This window comes from Anabas testudineus, chromosome 3 (genome assembly GCF_900324465.2).
Source record: "Anabas testudineus chromosome 3, fAnaTes1.2, whole genome shotgun sequence".
In the NCBI taxonomy this organism is placed as follows: domain Eukaryota; kingdom Metazoa; phylum Chordata; class Actinopteri; order Anabantiformes; family Anabantidae; genus Anabas; species Anabas testudineus.
In genome coordinates this window covers 24,392,632-24,414,963 of record NC_046612.1, presented here as the reverse complement: position 1 = coordinate 24,414,963, position 22,332 = coordinate 24,392,632, and the positions used below count along the sequence as shown (strand labels likewise).

Below are 22,332 nucleotides of genomic sequence, written 5' to 3'. Positions count from 1 at the left end.
TCTGCATGTACAGAGTCTGTACCGGCCTCAACCTGAAACTGAGGTGCCCACAGCACATTTTTATCTACATTCTTGTCTTTCCATTGACTTTTTTGGCAGCTACACTGCCAATAAATATTTTGTTGTAAAATGTAACTGAACAGCAGCATTTGTTAAATTGTTCTTCTTCTTTTTAAAGTTGTAGATGTGTCCAGCAAAGGTGATAGGAGAGTAGGTCATCATAAGGTTTTTATTCTTTGCTTTGGTAAATTCATCACAGAAAATCCACAGGAACTATAATGATGTCATGTGCAGTTTTTCCCTGGCTGTTATTTTATACTAGTAATATATGTACTTTTAGATACAATTTTGGATGCTGGAATCAACATCATAATGTTCTGCCCTAATCCCGACCTCGCTGCATCTTTCCTACGCAGAGGATTCGGTATTGTGCGACCGTGGCTAAAGCCAAGTCGCATCACCCATTCATCTCACTCAGCTCTGCGCTCGTGTCTTGCATAAGAGACTGCTGAATTGTCTGTAGATGGGGGCCAGTGACCTGCAGAAGATGCACTGAGCATCCATTAAGTTGAATGGTAACGTAGGAAAAATGGATCCTAAAAACGCTGCATTCCAGTAAAGGAGAGGTGAACGGTGCCACTTGTATTACTAAGAAGCACTTAAGTACAAGTTTTTAAATTGAACTGAGTAAATGCACTTAGTTTATCATTCAAATGATTGATACATTTTCAAATGTATACTGTCTTTGTGTGAACCCTCTTCACATTACGTCTTCCTTTGGCCTTCACATTCCGATTTGTACATGTCAGGCTAAAAGAGTTAAAATATTATATTCTTAAATTTGCTGCAAGATCTAAAACTCAGATCACAGAAACTTTTTTTTTTCCCTAATAAACACAACCTCATGCTGTATAACTGGTAAAAAAAAAATGGTAGCAAATTAGCTCCACTATTATTCAGTTGCTTCTGCTTCTGCATTCTGTGTGTCTTCTTCATGAGTAGGGGGAATTTATGTGTTGGTCATCTCTTTGGTAGCTGAGCCTGTGTTTTGCCTCCCAGTGGGAAGTCAGCCATGCCGAGCTGCTGGTGAGGCCTCAGCTTGCTGTGGAGCTCATTAATGATCCACGACACTGGTGCAGACCTTCTGGGCTCTGGCTATGTGTATGTGTGTCTCTGTGTGTGGTACAGAGGAGGAAAACTGTTTAAATGCGTTTTCAAACATTTGTAAGAACTTTAATGATGTTTTCATTTCTTTTCTGAACCTAATTTGTGTCACTACACAATAATTAATTAGTGGACAAATAAAACAGTTTTTTTTTATATCCTTTTGGAATTAATTTATATACCCAGCAGGCACAGATTCTTCATTTGGAAGAACCAGTTTAAAAGCTATATTTTTGTGTGCGAGTGTGTACCACAGCACTGATGAACCCTTCTGCCACCAAGCTATGTGAACAGGATATCCTAAAGCAAAAAACATTTAAGTGTCAAAGATCAAGATGTCCTTTGTGTCATCATTATTATTATAATTATTATTATTATTATTATTATTATTATTATACATACATACTTTTTCTTGCCACTGTGTATGTATATATATACTGTATATATATATATATATATATATATTTCTGCTACATTTTGAGGGATTTCTTATGGGATATTCTAGTGCATGAGTATAAGTAAATATAGTGTAGTATGTAGAAGTCAGACAGTGACTTCAGTCGTGGCTTTGATTTGATGTAGAAACTTGCATGTTGGAGTGTTACTTCAGTGTTCTTGTCTACTCTTAGAGTTTCTGTTTGTCCCAGATAAACATCTTTGAAAAGACTCATCTATACTTAATTTAAGTTTGCATAATGTGTCCATTTAAATGTCTTGAGTGAAATTAGTCAAGTTTAATTTCATCTGCTTCAGCTAAAAAATGATTCATAAGTTCTTCTGTGGTTTAGTTTAATTCATAATTGCTTCCATTTAGATTTTATAAATGTATCTATACCACCTTTTATTGAAACTGTGATTCAGTAGAAATCCTTGTCTGGTAAATGAGTTGAATTGAGAAGTTCTGTCCTAACAGTATTGGTGTTGAATTATAATGCCACATGATCTTTAGGCAGAAATCCACATAAATCAGAATAAATCGTCTTATAATCTGTCTGTGTGTGAGCAGGTGTATCAGGTGTACGCTTGCCGGTCCCCAGAGGAAGTCCATGACATCCTGAGGGCTGCAGGGGCGGACTACGTGGTGCTGGAAAACAGCATCTGTTACGAGCGGAGGCACAGACGAGGCTGCAGACTGCGGGACCTGCTGGACCTCGCCAACGGACATGTAGGTGGCATTTATTTAACGTGATGTGTGTGTGATTCCACATGTGCTGTCACCTCTGCCAGCTCCCGTGACCGGGTGAAGGCTCTCAGCCTCCACAAAGATCAATAGTCTCACTTCTCATCTGAGCGTCACTGTCTCATACGCTCTTGCTTTCGCTCTGTTTCTCCCCCTCCTCCCCCTTCACTTCGCTCCACTCCCTCCGTCTCCCTCCATCTCTCTTTATTTTGATGTCGGATGCAGCACGCTGGCTATTTGGATTACCACAGGCGAGACAGGCTTCAGTCTGCCTGTCTGACTCAGTGTGGTGTAAGACACATGAAACACAGAGCCGGTGTGTGTCTGTGTCTTTGTTTGTGATGGCGTAAATGTCACACATCTGACAGGTAGACAACTTTATTGAAGAAATGCAGAGTTTACATCTGTCTCGTCCTTTTCTTTCTCTCTTACTTTCTTGTTTTCTTCATGTCGTTCTGTCTTGCTTGTCTTTGTCAGTCTGCCTTCTTTTTCTTTCTTTGTTGTCTTTTTTTTTCTTTTTATTTCTGTCTTTCTTTCTTTCCTTCTTCCTTTCCTTCGTTCTTTCTTCCTTCCTTCCTTACTTCGTTCCTTCTACACCAAACTGGAGGAGCCTTTACGTTACTATTACTAGTGGACATTAGCACCAGTTTTTCTGATATCAGTTCTTTAAAACAACAAAAAGCCCTCTTTAACATGCTGGTTCTGTCTGCCTTCCTGACTGAAATGGATATAAAAGCTGAAACCAAGAAAAGATTAGGTTCCACTCCTGCTTTCTCCTGCTTTGTTGCATCTCCTCGGACAACAGGTGGTCCAAAATTTTCAGATATATACAAAATAATTTGACTTATCTGCTTATGATTTGATGTGTCTAATTAAATGATTTTTAGGTTCTTATTTTCTGAAAACAAAATCAAAAGTGTTGCCTTTAATGTCCCCGAAACCTAAGTTTTAAGTCTGAAGTGGCATTTTGCTGTTTATGTACAGTTTTATCTTATCTAAAATGTTTTGATGATGTATTGATTAGCACATAGCACCTTTTAAGAATATACATATGTGTTAATTTCCTGTTCCTTGTTGCTATTGATGATGTCACCATCTTTTATTTCACTGCTAGATTATGGATGGACCAGGAGAGAATGACCCCGACCTAGCCCCCGCCTCCCATCCCCGCTTCTGCGAGGCTATCAAGACGGACACGGTGGCTTACACCGCTCTGTTCACCAGAACATTCCAGAACAAAACCTTTCATGTATACCGGGTTAAGAAGAAACACAAGAAGATCCCCAAAAGTTCGCCAGAGCCCAGCGCGACTCAATAGCAGCAGCAAGGCTGGAAGAAAAACCCTGTCAGAGGCCAGAAGGGAGGCCAGACGGAGGAGAAGAAGAAATAAAAGCACCGAATCCTTGCTGTTTCTCTGTCTCCTCTCTGCATTGTGCCAAGCTGTGATCATGCCCATTATTTTTTTAACACACGGCTCTGGTGTTAGAACGGTGCTTGGGCCAGTTCAAGCTCAGGGCTGCACTGTTTTAGTTAGTGGAGTACGGAAGCACCTATAGGAATTGTGCTTTGTGCTGTTTCGTCTCCACCCGTCCACCTGCCTTCCTCCCAGGTCGCACTGGTGCAGATAAACACAAGAACAACTATTAGACGTCAAAGCAGGATCTGGAACACAACAAGCAACTACTAAGAATTTAGTTCTTTGTCCACAGCATCATGAAGTGAACGATTGCTCATGACTGCTTCCTAGAAATTATAATTAGTTTCAACACAGAATAGTAATGTTCAATAGCATGTACTAAATCTAGTTTCCTTTTCCAAATTATTCACTATGTCTGATCAAATCTGAACAAAACTTTGTTTTAAACACATTTATACAACAAAAGTAATGATTTGATATTTAAAAGTTTAGAGTTCAAAATTGAAAAACTAGGATTGTATTGTGATTAAAAAGACTATTCTGCATATGCAGCATATTGCATATTATTTTACATATTAAACTCTTCTTTTCCAAAGAAAATGAATTTGGAAGATTTGTTAAAAGGTTTTGTTGAGGTTAACAATATTAAGGATTTGAAGTGACTTGGAATCAGATCCAAGATAGAGCTGGCAATTGAAACCCTAATTCAGAACACATGTTATTAAAAGTGTGATCTGCCTCAGCAGTTCACACTTATTTCAGTCATAAGGGGTAAAAGTGTAGACATCAGAGATAAAAGAAGGTATTCAAATTTGAACACGCACGTGCCAGTTTTTGAATGTGCTATATTTGAAGTGTTGATTAAAACACAAGTGATGAGCTCTTTCGAAATCTGCAAACATTTATTAGCTGTTTAGAAGTTGTCACCTTTTTAGTAAATTGTGTAGATTGGTGGAAATTAGCTGGGTCTTGACTGAACTAAATGAGCACTTAAGGCTTGGTCACACCAGAAAGTGGCACATTAAAATATGTGTTTGTGATAGGTAATTGTGTGACCTATTGAAGGCCTAGTTGGTGGACTACAGGAGCTATTGAGCTGACCATTAACATGCTGCCCTCTTCTGTTAGTCTTAGGCTGTTTAATGACCCATTATATCCTCCTACCAGTCCATACGTATGGTTTACTGTAGTAGGTCCCCGCTCCACCAAACAACATGTCCTGCAGATCTAAAACTTTGTTATATTTAGGTACAAACACTAACTGGTGAGAATTAGAGAAATGGTTGTGGTGTAGGTTAAAATAATAACAACATTGACCAAGGTTAAAACACCAGTGTGAAACCCAGAACAAAATGGTTTTAAACTCCTGTGTTTCCTTTGTCATCCATCCATCCTGATTTCTTCCCTGTGTGTACTTTATCACTTTCAAGTGTGTTACTGCAGTTATTGCTTTTGTTGTGGGTAATGACCACTAGATGTTGCCAAATTACCACACGTATAGATGTTAAAACAAAAACCTACAGTACTAGCCTACTGGTAGGTAGTAGCTTCCCTACCCAGCCATATGGGCATGATAATGACTGGTGACTGTCCATTTAATAGCATGATAACAGTCAGTCTAATCAGTCTCAGTATCTCTCTGAACTTGGCCGTACTGATGAGTGGCATTTTGTTCTAGGGATTGCACAGAATTTCATCCAATAAAATGTTTTGTACATAGCGACAAAGCGCCCTGAGCAAACAGGTTTGCGAACTGCCTCCTAAGCATGGTTGCTCAGGCTGCAGTAAGTTGTTTATTCAGAAGATGCATTTTTTAGTTTCGACTCCAGTCTCATAACTTGCTGTTGTGGAGCAGTTTAAGCTTTGCCAGACGTGATTAAATACTATAAAAGTCTATGGTGCAGTTAAAAAGCTACGATAGCGCCATCTTTTTCCGCTAAGACGGATTATTCAGATTGCACATTTTAGAAGTGGCAGTTGGTAGAGTGGTCGTCCATCAACTCCAGGATTGGAGGTTCAAAACCTGAATCCTCTTGGTCACATGTCGAAATGAAATCTGTGGCAAATAATCGTGCACACCATGATCTGCCGTGACGACCTCCATTGGAAAGAGGAAGAAAAACGGACACATACACTTCAGGGTAGATGCCAAACGTAGATGTAGCTTTTTAGCTATTGCATCTCCGTTTAGGAAGCTGGATTTTGATCTTCTTTCAGCCCCGACATCAAATTAGTTGTCAATTCTTGGCAAAGAACATTTATCCCAGCAGTAATAGATGCTCAGTCAATTATTAGTGAAACCAAAAAAAGGTAATGTTGGTGTTGTTTCTGATTCCCACCCACGTGGAACCAGGTTCCAGCCATGTTCAGATATATTTTCTCTGTAAAACTGAGGTCAAAGCCAGTGCCAAGTGATATTTGTGACCGTGCTGTTGTTGTTGTGATTGCTGTCATGTTTTTTTTTTTTGTTTTTTTCTCTTTCTGTCGGCTCTGCGCTTCTCATCAGCTGAAGCCCCAACCTTTTCACTTCGTGTTCTCCCGTTCACACATACACAGCCACAGACGCACATGAATAATGTAAGTGCAGAGGAAATTGCAGCGGGCTGACAACGCTGATTCTCCCGCCGCAATCCAACATAGTTTGGGAGAGGGGAAGACTTGCATATCAAACCGAGGCTTTGTGGTTACAAAATAAAAAGTGGCGGGGAGGACAGAAAAGGCTTATATTTAAACAGCAGCAGAGGGCGAGATAAGAGCGCATCAAAACATGGATCCACAATCATCTGAACCTCTTCCTCATTTTCTTCCTCGGACCCCAAAGGGAAAGGAGGAGAGGAGGTGCGCTGGTCGTTTCTAGTTGGCCAGTCGGAGTTGCCTGCTACAGTGATCCATTATGTGGGATTGATACACATATACACACATTTCTCCCCCCCCCTCATCTCGGTCAAACTAGATTTGAACACTTGTTAATGAGAACCTCTGTCTTTGATAAATCCGCACTCTTTCAGATGCATGAACATTCCTCTTGTTGTCGGGCTTCTGAAAATGTTCATGTTAATTGTGTGGCCTCATGGTAATGCATACCAATCGCATCAGTGTGCAGCAGCAACCCCACCCCCACCCCCACTCCTCCTCCTGCCTTAATATTGGATGTTTAATTTAGAAGATATCTGATTGCTTTATTTGAAAGCAAAGTGATTCCATTACGTTTGTCTAATAAGCGTGTACTAATGTAATTTTTTATTTATTTTTTCAGCATTGATCATTTTCATGCTTACTGGGATTAGTAGTTCATTCGGAGGCACGCCGTCTGAGTATGGTTCTGGTAATGAAAAGGAGATGAAGAAAGCCATTAGCTTGTGTGCACGTATAGAATTCAGCTTAACACCCCATCTAGGCTCATTGTTAAAGGACTAGTGGATGTTGCTGAAAGAAATGCAGCCACTTGGATTCAGAGACGGGATTAGAGGCCGACTTCACTCATGCAACTGTATTTTTCAAAATAAAACAACCAATTTCCCATTACAGGAATTGAATTCTGTTGTCAGAATATTTTTTTTCTGCTCGAGTGAACACGTTGTCTTGGTCAGCCATGTTTTTAATTTGAAAATAACTTTTAATTTACCCAGATTTTCATAGATGCTACCTAGAAATCTTTGTGCAACAGGTGTTTAAGTGTTTATGTGAAGTCTAAGCAGTAATATTTTGATTAGTTGTGACAAATTCTTATCGCCCTGTTTCCAGTGTTAAGCATTCAGCTGTCACACTCAGCTATGATATCAAAATGTAATGTACCCCAGAAGTTAAGTGATGGTGGCTGGGGAGTGATCAGTAGTTTGTTTAGTGTTTGGGGGAATATATATTGGTGCTGAAGCAATTTAAACAGATGCATCCCACTGAGCCAGCTCCACATCTTTTATTTATATATATATATATATATATATATATATATATATATATATATATATAGACAAATCACACTGCATATATGTGTGTAAATAAAGTGTGATGAGGGACACACATTGATACCTCAGATGTGATGAACAGCCTCTTCTATAGCTGTCATTTTCTCCATTTTGCTCAGCTTTCCTCTTTCCTCTTTCTTCTTCTTTTCATTCGAAGAACCTACTAGCTCCATGTTATCAGGTTGTATTACTACATAACATGTGTTCATGTAGTAAGTCAAACAAACTCGTTTGTATGTTTACCCTGCAACTGTTAAAATGTGTATCAGTATAGTTGAGCTGAAATCTTCTCCAGTGCCAATGTGAGATAACAGACCCATCCATGTTTAGTGGCAGTATGATCAATAAAGATATTTTTTTTTCCAACTGTGTCATTTGTTTATCATTAAGTAAAAACTATTTCCCTGTAAATCTTAAGTTTCTTTCATCACATACAGTCACAATTCAGCAGCCACTGGTGCAAATAAATGAATTTATTGAGGGAAAAATTAAAAAGATCAAAGCAAATACAAAACACGGAACTGTCTAAAACTCATCATCATCATCATCATGACGGTTTAAAAAATAAGAATAAAAAGAAACAAAGATATGTCGTAGATTTTTTTTTTTTATCCTCCGAAGCTGCACATTTTAATCCTGTGGCGCTTTTCATGACAAAAAGCTGTAATCATAATTAATCTATCTCTGTATTTACAAATGAGGTAAAAACATTAACTTCACAAACATGTCTGCACCCAGAACACAACATTTAAGAAGCTGTTTTTTTTTATGGTACGGTACAAATGAATGATGGCAAGTGAGCTGCTGCTCCTTTGCAGGAAGCGAAGTGACGCGTCGCCCTCCTGCTCTGCGTGGCTCTCCTTTGCCTCTATCTACAGAGGAATAAAGAGCAAGTGTCCCTTTTGTCTAGGAAGTCCACACTGTCTACTGAAAAAAAACAGCAAACAAGCCTATGTGTTTTACTCTGGTGTCATCTCACAGTGTACTGCACCCTCCACCTGACTGCTCTTAATTTTAAAAGCCACATTCTTGAAATTTCAGAAAATAGCATGTTCTTAGAAAGCCGTGATCTGGGAATAACTCCTCTGTCGGCTTTTTTAAGTACCCGCAGTCCTTTGGTTTTCTCCAGCTTGACAGCGAGCCATCATCTCCTATTAGGATTAGTGGCCTGACATACTTTCACACACTCCTACCTCATAAACGCTCTGCATGCTGACAGGCTTGTCTCTGCCGACGTCAAGACAAAAACATCATGAGAGCCGTGCTGCTGCTGCTGCCGCTGCTGCTGCCACCGCCACAGCACTAGGCCAGCACCTAGAGAAGCCATGTTGGCCTTTTGGGGAGGGGGGGTGTTGGGGCGCATGACTTCTATATTTATGCCATTCGCTGTGCAACATGCCATTTCTGCAGAAAACCATTTCTCCCAGCTACTCTCCTCTCTCTGCAGCTTCCTACAGAGCTGCTGAGCTCCGTGGCGAGCTGGTGGCACATTTCACCACAGGGCCAGGCACTTGTTAAGACGGATCCTCTCTCTGCCTCCCTTTCTCACATTGGCTCCGCGATTCCTCTCTCCACCCTGTGATCTTCCGCCTTGTCAAAGGTGAATAGAACAGGTCGTTTCCAGACTCTGCAATCTTCCATCTTTGCTTTCTGCTCTATTTAGATACATCGTTTCAACAGGAAGTCTTTTTTTTTTGTTTGTGTTCTGTTGTACTGTTGAGTGAGGGGAAGAAATCCATCAGTTTGATGTCACATCGAGGCCAAACAAGGAAAACACTTGCCACTTGGATAATAGCAGTGTAGTTATTTCCATTCCATTTTCCCACAATCTTAATTATAACACAATTTCAGCAAAGCGTACGTTGTAACTTTGCAAGGAAAAACAGAACGTGTGCATCATCTTGCCCAGAATCCAACACAGGTACCACAGATCAAACCTAAGCTATAATCAATAGAAATCTCCTTCGCCCACCTTCTTCCATTTGTTTTTATTGAGTAGTCACCTTGGAAAGCAGTTTGACATAGTTTGTATTCAACCGAGCAGTTGTCTGTTGAAATGGTTCCTCGCAGCCGCCACATTTGGTATGCCTCAGAAAGAGCGTATGCGGAACCGAGCAACAGAGCAACAGAGCAAGTATTTCCATCCCTCCCGCAGTCCGCACGTCCACTCCCATTTCTTTGTTACATTGCTGTTTGAGTTTCCGTAGCCCCCCTCAAACCTCCCTCCCTCCCTCGGGTGAGGAAGAACGAGCAACGGAGAAGTGCAAATGAGAATAGGAAATCAAATGAAGATGAGGGTGCAGTAGTAAGTAGAAAGCTTGATGTCTTACAACCCACAGAGCATTGAAACTTGAAACACCCGACCAATACAGAAGTACTCAACCCAGCCAAAAAACACATTACCAGGAAAAAAAAAAAAACCTGCAACCCAGTGACGGCTGAAGCACTTTTTTTTTTTTCTCATACAAACATCGACAAAGCTGTGTACAGCCAGGCAGCGAGAACACTATGTGTCCACTGTAGTGAGAATCCAAACTCCACATTATATGGGCTACTCAGTGTGATCCCACTCATCTTCACTGTCTTATCATGGAACAGCACAGTGTGGGATATACGTAAGAGTCCTTTGTTTATTTACAAAGATTTAAGCAGCAAGGTCCTAAAAATACATTTTATGTGGGACTGATTTCCACAGGTATAAAGAAAAAAAAAATGGCCAAAGCATTTTCTTTTTACATTTCAGGCCTTGGGCTGACACTCATCCAGAGCAGCTCACAATGAGTGTTAGAAAATAGAGGGAAATTTGGGGTTTTAGTGGCCGTGACTGGAACCGATTTTTCTGACAGTGAAGCTAAGCTCCATCATGATGAGTAGCCCGGGAACAGAGTGATGCTCTGAAGCCTTAACCTGACTGGCAGGTTTGATAACGTCTGCAAAGTCGTAATCCAAAGGTAGAGGCATGGCCGAGCGACAGGCTCTTATCGCGGGGGCCACTTTCATCAGTCTGTTAGGCCACCGTGTTGATGGATGGCGCCCATCATCCGGTAAACACAACACCTTCCACGTCAGTTGTCAGCAAGTGCAGGGTGTGGGGCGAGTGTCTCTGTCAGTCTCTCACTGTTTTCCCACCTCTGACGACGCTAAGCGTCTGCTAATTGATTGTTTTAGGGGGTGGTGGGGGAGTGGGGGGCCCGTTCTCGGGGCCCTGTCAGACCAGTCCGCGTGTGTCTCAGCTCAGAGGTCGCTGGCCTCGGCTCGCTCATAGAGCGCCCGCAGCTTCTCAAAGCGGGGCCCCCACTCCCCAAGTGTCTCCTCTCTCCTCCCCTCCCCTCCCCCTCCTCCATCCCCAACGCTCCCCCCATCCAGCCCCGCCGAGCTGAAGGAGCTGAGGGAGCCGGCAGGCGAGCCCCCTCCCTCGGTGGAGAAGACCTGCAGGGAGTCAAAGGGCCCTGTGTCTGGGTGCTGGTCGGCGTCACGGATAATCTCGCACAGATAGCGAGCGAGGTCCTGGCTGGAGAAGGACAGGGAGCGGCGCGCCAGCTGGGAGGGGCGCGCCTGGCCCTGGGCTCGCAGCCCGGTCGGGGGCACATCCCTGCGGAGGCTGGTGCTGGTGGCGGTGGAGGAGGTGGAGGCAGCTGACGGGGGCAGGGTGGTGGAGCTGGTCGTCTGGCTGATCGAGTCCAGCGGCTGGGTGGAGGGCGGGACAGGGGGCGCCTGATGGAGCAGGTGATGGTGATGGTGGTGGTGGTGGGGAGGAAGAGGAGGAGGAGGGTGGTGCAGGGCTCTGGAGCGACAGTACTGGAGGGACTGGGCCGGGCTCGGCTGGAGGGACTTCTGCAGCTCTGCCATGTCGTAGGCGTTCTGGACACAGAAAAACACGTGACATTAACACACACACACACACACACACACACACACACACACACACACACACACACACACACACACACAGAGGATCAAAGGAAAAGTCCCTGTTAGCACAGTTGTGAAAGATGAGGCAGAATAAAAATGAAATATGACAGTCGGAGAGCAGAAAAACGAAAAGAGGGCTGAAAAAACAATCAGCTCTCTCCATTAGCTTTACTGTGAATGTTCCACCTCTTTAAGTTTCCAATTTATCTCCATTTACTGTCTGAGAGAAGCCGCCATAATTCGGAATGTGTGCGTATCTCTTTCCATCCATCTCTTCCATGCATTGGTGCATTGGGCTTCAGAAGCTGCTGCTACTCTCACACATGCTGTAACAGGCAATCACTTCAAGACTAATGTGATTCCACCAAAACTGTAGCCAAAAAAAAAAAAGAAAGAAAGAAACAGAGGGATGTAGAGGAGGCGGAGGAGGAGGAGGAGGAGGAGGAGGAGGAAGAAACGACGCACACGCAGAGAGGAGGTGTGGGTCGCTTTGTAAAACTGATTATGTGATGAGTGGAAAGTGCTGTTTTTATTCCTCAAGAGAGCTTTCAAACAAGACTCTTGAGAATTAACTGCAGCATCTGCTCGGCTATAGGGGATAAGGACTGTGTGTGCGTGTGTGTGTGCGTGTGTGTGTGTGTGTGCGTGTGTTTGTGTGCGCGCGCTTTGCATGTGTTTGACTGCAGGTGATTTACAGTGCGGAGGACAAGACCTTGAAGGCCTCCGGGCGCGGACAAGATGTGACCACACATGCACGCAGACGTGCACGTGTGAATGAGTGTGTACAGTGTGTGTGTGTGTGTGTGTGTGTTGGCAACACACGTGTATTTGTTTCGATCAAAGCCGTCATTTTATGCAAGTGCTTAAGTACTGCTGAGTGCTTGTGGGTTACAGTGGCTGTTGGAGTGAGGAGATAAGGATTTTGCGTGGGCCTAATTAAAATGCTAGCGATCGCGCACCACACACAAACACGCACACACACACACACACACACACACACACACACACACACATAGTGGAAGATTGTATTCCTGCCTGAACTGAATTGAATCCACTATGAAGCTGTTCCTGTACCTAGATCCACTTCACTTTCACTATACATTTTGAGTGCATGTGTATGTGTTCAGACATTACTTTAATCAGTTTCAAGTTATTTCAGTGACCTTTGTGGATTTTATGTGTGTGTGTGTGTGTGTGTGTGTGTATGTGCTTACCTGGTCCTCCTCCCCACCTCCTTCCTCATCATAGTTGAGGACGTTCTCCCGGATGTCCTCCCACCCGTCGTGGTGGGCTGAGACGTGGTAGACGCCCTCCTTCAGCCCTTTGTAGCTCCTCCAGCGAGTGTAGAGGAAAATGCCCAACAGGAGCACTGGAGTTGGGAGAGAGCGGTGAAGGTTGATAGGTTTGTCAGCACAGCTATTAGCATTACAAATGAAATGATTAACATCCTTCAGCCAATTAAGGCGCGGCCTCCAGAGGGAGGCGCCATATGATGGAATAGGCCTTGAGCGCCATTGGCCAGAAATGTGAGTCGAATGCGATGCAGCACGTTGTTGAGGTCGTCTGATAATGATGTGTTGGGTTTCTACAGAGCCCAGGAGGTGCCTTGGGGGAGAAAAGTCATGCACACGGATTACTAAATTCCTGCTCTCAATTTATTGTTTTTTATTTTTGGCGATCTATAAACTTTACTGAGAGCAAAGTCACAGTAAGTGTTTCAGTTTGGGTTTGGTCTTGGTTCCGTTATTGTACATTTCGGAGCCTGAATGGGGAAAAAAAATGTTACCAGCATCTTAAATGACTTTAATTGTCAGTGTACAGTATTTAAAGCTATTGTCTGTGGGCTGTTCAGACTCTTTCTGTGGCTCAGTTTCTTACGTTTTATATTAAGCATTCTAGTGATGTCCTGGACTTTGTGCTTATCTTTCATCCTGCACCTCACAGAGAACTGCTTGTGCACATCATGAATCCTACCACTGTGTGTCATTACTAAAGCTGCAGTGAAGTGACAGTGACCCACACCAGCTGAGGGCTGTAACTTCAGGCCTTCCACCACGGCGGTTTGCTGGCAACATGCATAGAAGAAATGTGAAACATACGTTCACACGTGAAGCATCAATGTGAAATGGCTTTACAGTAGTTGAATAAGGTAACATTGTGAAGTCTCATGTTTAACTTCTGTTTTGACCTTTTGAATGCACAGACAAGTGACTTCACTTGTATTTTATTGTATTTTAATCTTAAGTTTAGTTATCAACACTGTTTCAGTCATTCTTAAATCTAGCGCTATAAGGTTATTTCTGCAATCAACCAGTTCCTGTGTCACATTCCCCCAAATTACCAACATCCATCTGATGGGATTCGTGCCCACTGTGTGCTTCCACAGCAAAATTCTCTGCTCTGACAAACACACTTTTTAGGACCAGACACACACAGTGCTCCAAAAAAAGAAAGTCCGAAAGTCCCGTTTGGTTCAGCGAGTGGCTGAGAGAGGCTTAACCTGAAATAAAAAAAAGGGACAACTTCCTTAGAAGGTTCAGCACCAACACAGAGTCAGTGACAGAGAATGAGTCTATCCAGCCTGTGTGTGTGTGTGTGTGTGTGTGTGTGTGTGTGTGTGTGTGTGTGTGTGTGTGTGTGTGTGTGTGTGTATGTGTGTGTGTGTGAACTGGAACTTCTGCATAACATCTCTTAAATCACCTGCAAGGAAGATTAAGTGTTTATCTGCAGCATAGCGGACAAATGCAGTAGAGAAAAAGTCCTTTCTGTTATAATATCACAAATGTTATTAATGCCAATAATTAAGTTTAATGTTAGTTAGATGTTCATCCCACTTAATAGAGATGAGAGCAGGTTTGATAGATTCCAGGAACAACATCTGAGGATCATCTAGGATCAGCTAAGGACCCTCAAGCTCTGTGGCCCCTGGTAGAGGCCTTGTAGGCACAGATTGTCCTTTTAGACTGGAGCAGCTGCAGGCAGTGCAGCCAGCATTTGGCTGTACGTTACAGTAGATTTAAAGAACACTAATGACACCCCCGGTCGGTGGCAGACACACACAATTAATGGCCTCGACTTTTATTAGCGCTCCGCTCCCGCTACTGCTCCCCGGCGGCTCTGAAGTGTGAATAGTTTACATTGAGCGTTGATACCGTAGGACTGCAGGATGTGTTAACGCTCATTTGCACGGGAGAGAAAAGGAGTGGAGGAAAAAAGAGACGCGCAAGAGTTGAGCCAATCTGCATGGATTTCACACTCTGGCATCGCGGTGACCTTTTCAGATGTCTAACAAATCCCTCGCGTCTTGTCTCATCCCGGACCACCTCTTCCTGTCTTAGTTAACACTCGCTCGCTTTTCTATAATATGATTCTGCTTTACATCCACACAAAGGCTCCACCGTCTCCAGCCTTTTTCCCCCTTTAACTCAACTGTGATTTTTACACCCTCAAATAACCGTTCATTAAAATGATTTCTGCAGCAGAGCTGCTAAGTGAACAACTGGTAGAATCTGGAACGTCATTTCATGATTTCCATCCACATGTCATTAATTGAGCCTAACTGAGTCACTCTGTGAGTCATATCTGGTCCTGCTAGGATTGTACATTGCTGCGTTTTAATCACATCTCGGAAGCGCGGCAATTACATACGGCGAAACTGTTTCAACTGGCAGCGCTATAAATACGCCAGCAATTTAAACCCTGTTAATCTGAGCTAAAGCATCACCATGAAAAATCTGCGATCTTAAACAACTCCAACACACCTTCTTTTTTTTTTTGGGAGCACGCGCTGCTGCTGTCTCTCCTTCTCCAGCTTTTTCTTTTTTAATCTGCCCTTCGTTCTCCTGCATCACAACTAAAAACCTAGCAGCCAATCCATCATGTAAGCACACCAACAGACGGCACTCAAACTCCCCGTGAATTGATAACACCCCATTAAACAGCCCACCCTCTGACAACTCTGTAAGAGTAAATTCACTCAGCCAGAAACCAGCTGCACAGTACTAGAGGAAAAATCAATATTCATTTACTGTCAACTTGTCCCCCTGACTACAACTCCAGCGTCTGACAGATTTATAAGATGAAATTGTTTCAAGAGATTCACTGTTTCATTTTTAGAGTGGCATTAGAGCTTTTAATGGCAGCGAACAAAGATGTGGGGGGGGGGGGGGGGATAAAGAAAGTGAAAGACAGACTTGTTTTGGCAGGAGAGGCATGTAGCTGACTGCTGCAGAGAGTGGTCTTGAAGTTGGAGAGGCAGTGAATTGGCGAAAACAAGGTCACAGGTTCAGTCTCCTGCCTCGACTGCAGTGGTCCTCATTTACTGTAGGATGCCCCGAGCTTCCCAAAGACGAGGGGGGTGGAGAGAAAGGCAAAGAAAGAAAGAAAGAAAAAAAAAAAACAGTTGCAAAGCAGCTACACCAGCAGCCTGGAGGTGCTCGAAGGATCTGAGTAAGCACCAGAAGACGCAGAGAAGAAGGCAAAGTATTTGAAAACGATGATGGACGAACCACAGGTGAGACACAGAATATTCAAACCATGTACTTTCACTAAAGAAACTCCACCAAGAGTGAAGACTAAGTGCTCGGTTTAGCAAATGAGCGTCTGGCTTGTTTGTCCACCTCCATTAAAAATGAAGTGCTCCGGCTGCTTCTCGAAGCGCGTTTGCGCGATGCCTCCGGGTCCGTGGGGCCGTGATTCAGTTCCACTGTGAAGCTGTTATCTGAGGAGTCTTCGCCGTTCGCTCTGGATAGCTGGGAGAAATTTACACCTAAAGTTTGATCTGTGCGTCAGCGTTCAGCCGACGCAGGGCCTATGTTGTGGCCTACGCAAAGACCCTGCTGACCAGTTGTCAGCATTAAAACTGGAGCGCTGGTGTCTCTGTGCTGCTCTGCAAGGATACAGGGACAGATCACTCTTATCTCTGAGCCACAACTTATTTATCAAATCATCACCTCGTTTATTTGTCCTGCATCATCCATTAGAGGTCTTCCAGGTCACCCGGCTGGTAGGATGGGAGACCCAGAGCACTGCACATACTCTGGGCAAGCGGGCGTTTGAGTTTTTAAAGACTTAAGTCACAAGAAATTGAGCTTTTGTCCTGTTGACGTGCTACAGTGTGAGGTTGCATTTTAATCTTCAATTAACGTTTCTAAACAACAACAACAGTTTGTTGTTCTCTAACAAGCGCTAGAGATCGAATGGTTGGAGGTGTAGCTCTGGCGCGATGTACACTGATCCCACACACAACAGTAAACCCACCTGGTTTGGGTTTAACAAACAAACAGTAACAAAAACACAAATAAAAAATATGCGATATGATATCATTAGAGGCGCAGAGAGACATCAGACCCTGAGCTGCTGTGAGGATGAATCGATATCCTCCACGCATCAGGGGCTTCATGAAAACGTGGCCTATAGATGAAGTGGAAAGAAGAAACTGCAAGTAGTATGTGCAAGATGGGTTCGCTTGGTGTACAGTGATGGAATTTATGTCTTAATGTGTTTACACTTGCTCTATGCCGCTCCCATCTGCTCAGCAGTGTGTGTGTGTGTGTGTGTGTGTGTGTGAGTGAGTGTTTGTGTGTACAAAGAACTGGCTAGTGTGAGCTCCACAGGGAAGTGAGCAAGGAAGCTGGAGGTCAGGGCATACAAGATGAATCTGCTCTGTTCAAAGGATCTCTCTGGAGGGCAAACAGAGAAATGGAGAATTTGATTAGTATTTCTGACAGCGCGTGTATCTGTGTGTGTGTGTGTGTGTGTGTGTGTACACTATCTGTGAGACAGAGATGGCGAAGCCTGAAAAGCGAGATTATGTTTATTTGTTTACAGTTCCTCTGAGGTCCCTTAAGTCTCTTTGACCACCTCTCCTTAGTTTTGTTTAACTTTCTCACTCTCTCGGCTGAACTCATCCCGCTGCCGTTTGCTTCCCTTCCTTCTGTCTCGACACCTCAAACTATTTTCTTCCTCCATTAAAGTTCGTTTCTATTGATTCCATTGGCTTTTAACAACAAGCACTACAGCAGGTCAAACCCTGAAGCCACTCCTGGATCTCCAGCAGATGCCTTGGGCTATCTGCTACCCCCATTAGAAATTACACACACACACACACACACACACACTACTCACAACCATTTCACAACCAAATGCCCCAGCTACCGTCACAAAAATCTGAAGCCATGCTTGATGCGAATGGATTTTTCAGGGAATATTTTCCGATTCCGAGTGATTTAAAAAAAAACTCACTGGTAACGACCGTCAGGGAAACGTCTCAAAAAATAAAAAGGCAGATATCAGCTGAACATCCTGGAGGGGCCCCTCAAAACTCCCACGCCACCCAGGATTAACAGTGAGGCGGCACTTCCCCACCTGAGGAGTTCAAATGGCGCTGTATGAGCGTCCGTGTAATGGGATTTCCAGCCAGACAATCAATATCTGAGATGCCCTGGAATGAGATCAGTGTCCATGAGTAGCCTACATCAACACAAGTCAATAATATAAAATAGATTTTAGCCTCATCAAACTATAATTCTGTTTAGCACAGCCTGCAACTACAGTTTCCTCTCCTTCTCATTGTTCTTTTTGTGCTATTGTTTGATTTTTTTTTTAAATCCAGTGCTAATGCATTGCTGCTAATAAGCTTCTGTAAACATTTATAGGTGCAATGAGGAGCATTATTGGGTTGAACAGTAAAAACAAATCACTGATTACTTCCAGCTCACTTGCTTTTCCAAAAGCTAAACCCTTCCCACACAGACTGTAAGTAAACATCTGTTCTCTCCACTCCGCGATTCGTTTTCAAACTGTGCTGTCTCTTTCCTCTCTCCACCGGTGTTTTACCATCTTTTGATACACAGCTCTTTCTCCTCTTGTAAAAAAAAAATATATAAATGGTGTAAATAGTGTCAAACTTGAGTGTGGAAAGGTGCTGTCACAGTGTCAATATTATCACTGTAGCACAACCAACTTATGTACACGCACACACCAACTATATTACAGCACATACCAACTGACAACATTTGCATATACCTTTTAAAACAACATTCACAAGTTTGGCTGCTATGAATATTTAAAAACTCTCCCACTGCGTTTCCTTCGCATCCCTTTCACATTTAATTTTTGGTGTGTACCTCACATCACCATTTGTCTTGTTATTTTTCAGTCCAGGTCCTTCTTGAACATGTAGAGTACCAGATGACTCAAAGCCCCTACAGTGGATATGTGTTTGGCCATATTACCATTAAAATCTGCACGTGTCCAGTTCACATTACTTCATTTCACCTCAGTCCACCTACTAAACACTAAAGCATATACAGTTATAGTATAGGTAGTGAAGAAGGAGGAGCATTTAGCATCTGAAGAGCCAGTTCCTCAGGAATGATAAAAGGAGGATACTCTGTACTGCATGTCTACTCGTTTAGGCAGCTAGTAATATAAGACAATGTGAAAATACCCAACTTTTGAATGTCATGATCACAATGTCACTGCTATTTATTTATTTTTTCAGTTGATAAATGCATCATCACTTTGGTGATGGAATGAAACAAAGACAGAGATACAGACACTTCCACATACTGACCATCACTTTAATATGGAATTACGTTGACAGATCAAGGTGTCATAAGTGGGTAATTCCATTAGGAGGAGTTTAGTGTAACTCTCAAAGTTGTACTACAGTACATGGTTACCAGCAGCCAGTCATAGTGCAGACTACTGACTACCAACAGGTCAGGTTCATCTTCCATTCATGACAATGAACCTCATGACATATGCTTTAGAGGTTGCCATTTTAAGATAATGTGACACTATTGATCCCTGTGGGGAAATTCTGGGATTGTAGCAGCTGAACCTAAGATGTATAGGAAAGAAAAATAGTAATAATGATAATTATAATAATAATAATAATAACAAAGACCATAAAATCCTCCTTTTTTATTGTGTAATTCTCAGTCACTCCAGGAACTGCAATCACAACTATGCAAATTCAACCAATCACTCTGTATGCTGCACAGCCTTGCAATATTGTCCAATCATTGCAACTTTTCTGCAAATTTAACCTGCAAACTCACATTCAATGAGCATTAGCAAATGCTACATGGTGTAGCTTTCTATTTGCAAACAAATTATACTGTAGGTCTCTGTATGAAAAGAGGAGAAGAACTACGAAACTTACTGCAAAAGCCTGTGAAATCCTGAAGGGACTGAATAATGATCCATAAATTGCACGGGGGAATTTTAGGTGAAATCATGTGAAGTCACCAACAAAAGTAAGTACCCGAAGAGTTGGATGATTGGCTACATCACCTGTTGAGTTGGATAATTGCACAAATGCTTTGGGGATACAAGTAGCTTCAACTGATGAAATTAGCCAAGTGAAAGTAACCTCCATACTGAGAACTTCAAAATGTAGTAGGTCAGTGTGTTTCCATCTCACATCTGGATATGTTCTGTCACCTGTACACTAATCCCCCCCACATTACCAGAAGACTGGAAGAGCAGGGTTTTTTTAGTTTTATCTTATCACACAGAACTGATTTGAAGCACCACATCTGTGTCGGACAGGTTCGAAAAGGTAATATATTAGAGATGGGGCTCTCACACTTGTTCTGGACAGAAACGCTCGTCAGTCCTTAGCGCCCAACGTCGTGTAGATGCTTCTTTCTGCTCATGTCTGGTGTTAAATTGTTCACCATAACTAGCATCATTACTTTTTCTTGCGTTTTGAAACGCCTCTCGGCTTTGAAATGTGTCTACATGATATCGACTGACACTCAGTGTGTCTGTGTGAGGGGGTGATAAGGCAACGGGGCCAGACGATGCGTCTTCCTCGACGCCTTATAGGCTGTAATGACTGTAAATGCTCATTTGAGCTACTTCACATTCTTTTCAGTAGAAAAAGCAGATTTCCCTATCAGACTAATTATCTGTGACTTATATTGCTTGGGTGGGTCATGATGCACTCACATCTTTCTCAGCAGTACATCCAGCTCCACATGACTTAAGTAGGTATTAATGTACTTTAAGCTGGAGAGATTTGGGTATTCTGCAGAATATGAAGAAAGAGCTGGCAGAAGACTCAATAAGGGGGCTTCCTGTGCTGTGTTTAATCATGATTAAAATGGGTTAGAACCCTGAGCTTTCTGCTGTGCTGTCAGACCACTGCCAGCTGGTGCACTTAAGAGTAAAGACTACTTTTGCAGCGTATCATTTCAGTGATTTTTAATTGCGTGGAAACAGATTTGACCAGATCCCAGGAAGAAAAAAATTATTGTGGGACTAACCACAGGAACCATTGTAAAAGTACTGCACGTGATTAGTCAAATGACCATGAACCAAGTGCAGTAAAGCACGTTAGAGCACATCAACTCAATAGATTACTTTTAATTTCAGAGCAAGTTGCTGACTGAATTAATGATATAAAGGAGAGCCGATGAGTCAAAAAAATGTTTATATAGCTTTTAAAGAAAGTAAAGAAAGAAATAAGTACATTGTAAAACACCAGGTAGGACATTAATAGTTCAATTAAATACAATTAAATTAAATAACAATAATGCAAATCATGACCGAGATTTGTGTTGAATTCAGTTTTAACAAAGTTATACTCAGGGCAATGTCAGGGTGAGTTTTGTTTTAATTCTTAAAAATCAAATCAGCAGCTGAAGATGTAAGTTCTTTATGTCAGAGGAGGAACTTATATATTGTGGTGATGTCTCCCTTGATAAAGAGGTTGCTATGGGTTTACAATAGTTACATTTGATTAATGAAAAGCAAGTCTATTCAACTTAATATCTTAAGTTTATTGAACTTGATTTCTCAAGGTCAGTTGAATTAACTTCATTAGCTTTTCTTGTCTGTTTTCTTGTTTTACATGTTATGTGCTATATGATGTTTTATTGAATTCTAAAACTATTGTATCTTCATAACTTTTTCTTCGGGGAAGTTGAGTCATATTCTCAAGGCAGCTGGAGAACTTGTGCTACTAAGTTGAACCAGCTTGAAATGATTTGCAGTGTATTCAGTCAGATCTTTCAGTTTCAAAGCAAATCCAAACCTAAAAGTCACAGACAGACTGGAAGAAAAAAAGTCATAGTTCTCATTGGTCTCAAAGTCAGTTTGATATATCGGAGTTTCTTGGTCTAATCTTCCTCCAAACTTGCAACAATACACGGAGATAGCCTGGGAAACCTCTTCACCTTGAAGGACTTTGGTATGATAAAATCAATTCAGCAATCACTGACTGACTGCTCAGCTCATCTGGCAGAGGAGATTGTAAGGATATGTTCAGTATTTGACTCACTGACCAACATCTGTGTTCCTAATCTGATATCCTTTAATGTCCTTAGCACCACGCAAAACCCACATCCTGCAGATTTTCTATATTAAACAGGCTGTAAAATTACTTGCTTAATTTGCGACGATCTTTGACAAATTAGAGCTGATAATTCAAATGACCCAAAAGGTGCTATGCATTTTAATGGCAGTAAGTATCTATATCTAGTTTGCTTTACCTCTGGTGATCTCTGGTGATCTGAAGGTAGTGTTTAGTCAGGTCATGTCCTTTCTGAATGACTGATTGGTGACTCTGTCTCCTGTCTGCTGTCAGTGTTATAGTTTTCAAACATCTGAAATTTAAAAGTTGATCATCACAATATTATTTCCATGTTTTATTTTTTTTTTATTATTATTTTTGTAATATA

The 22,332-nt window shown here is 42.2% G+C and overlaps 2 protein-coding genes across 7 annotated transcripts in view; one reads left to right on the top strand and one right to left on the bottom strand.

The window, feature by feature from the left end:
• dpy19l3 (dpy-19 like C-mannosyltransferase 3) overlaps window positions 1-8,060 on the top strand; it is a 46,603-nt gene extending 38,543 nt beyond the window's left edge. For all 6 annotated transcript variants that reach the window (XM_026378051.1, XM_026378049.1, XM_026378050.1 and 3 more), the window contains 2 exons: window positions 2,171-2,329; window positions 3,459-8,060. In XM_026378051.1, coding sequence (XP_026233836.1) covers window positions 2,171-2,329; window positions 3,459-3,662 — 363 coding nt within the window. In that variant the 3' untranslated portion in view covers window positions 3,663-8,060. The remainder of the gene's footprint in view (window positions 1-2,170; window positions 2,330-3,458) is intronic.
• A 2,811-nt stretch (window positions 8,061-10,871) lies between these two features.
• Window positions 10,872-22,332, bottom strand: part of si:ch211-186j3.6 (neural-cadherin) — a 263,441-nt gene continuing 251,980 nt past the window's right edge. The window contains exons 36-37 of the mRNA XM_026378538.1: window positions 12,853-13,007; window positions 10,872-11,587 (exon numbers count right to left, since the gene is read on the bottom strand). Coding sequence (XP_026234323.1) covers window positions 10,961-11,587; window positions 12,853-13,007 — 782 coding nt within the window. The 3' untranslated portion in view covers window positions 10,872-10,960. The remainder of the gene's footprint in view (window positions 11,588-12,852; window positions 13,008-22,332) is intronic.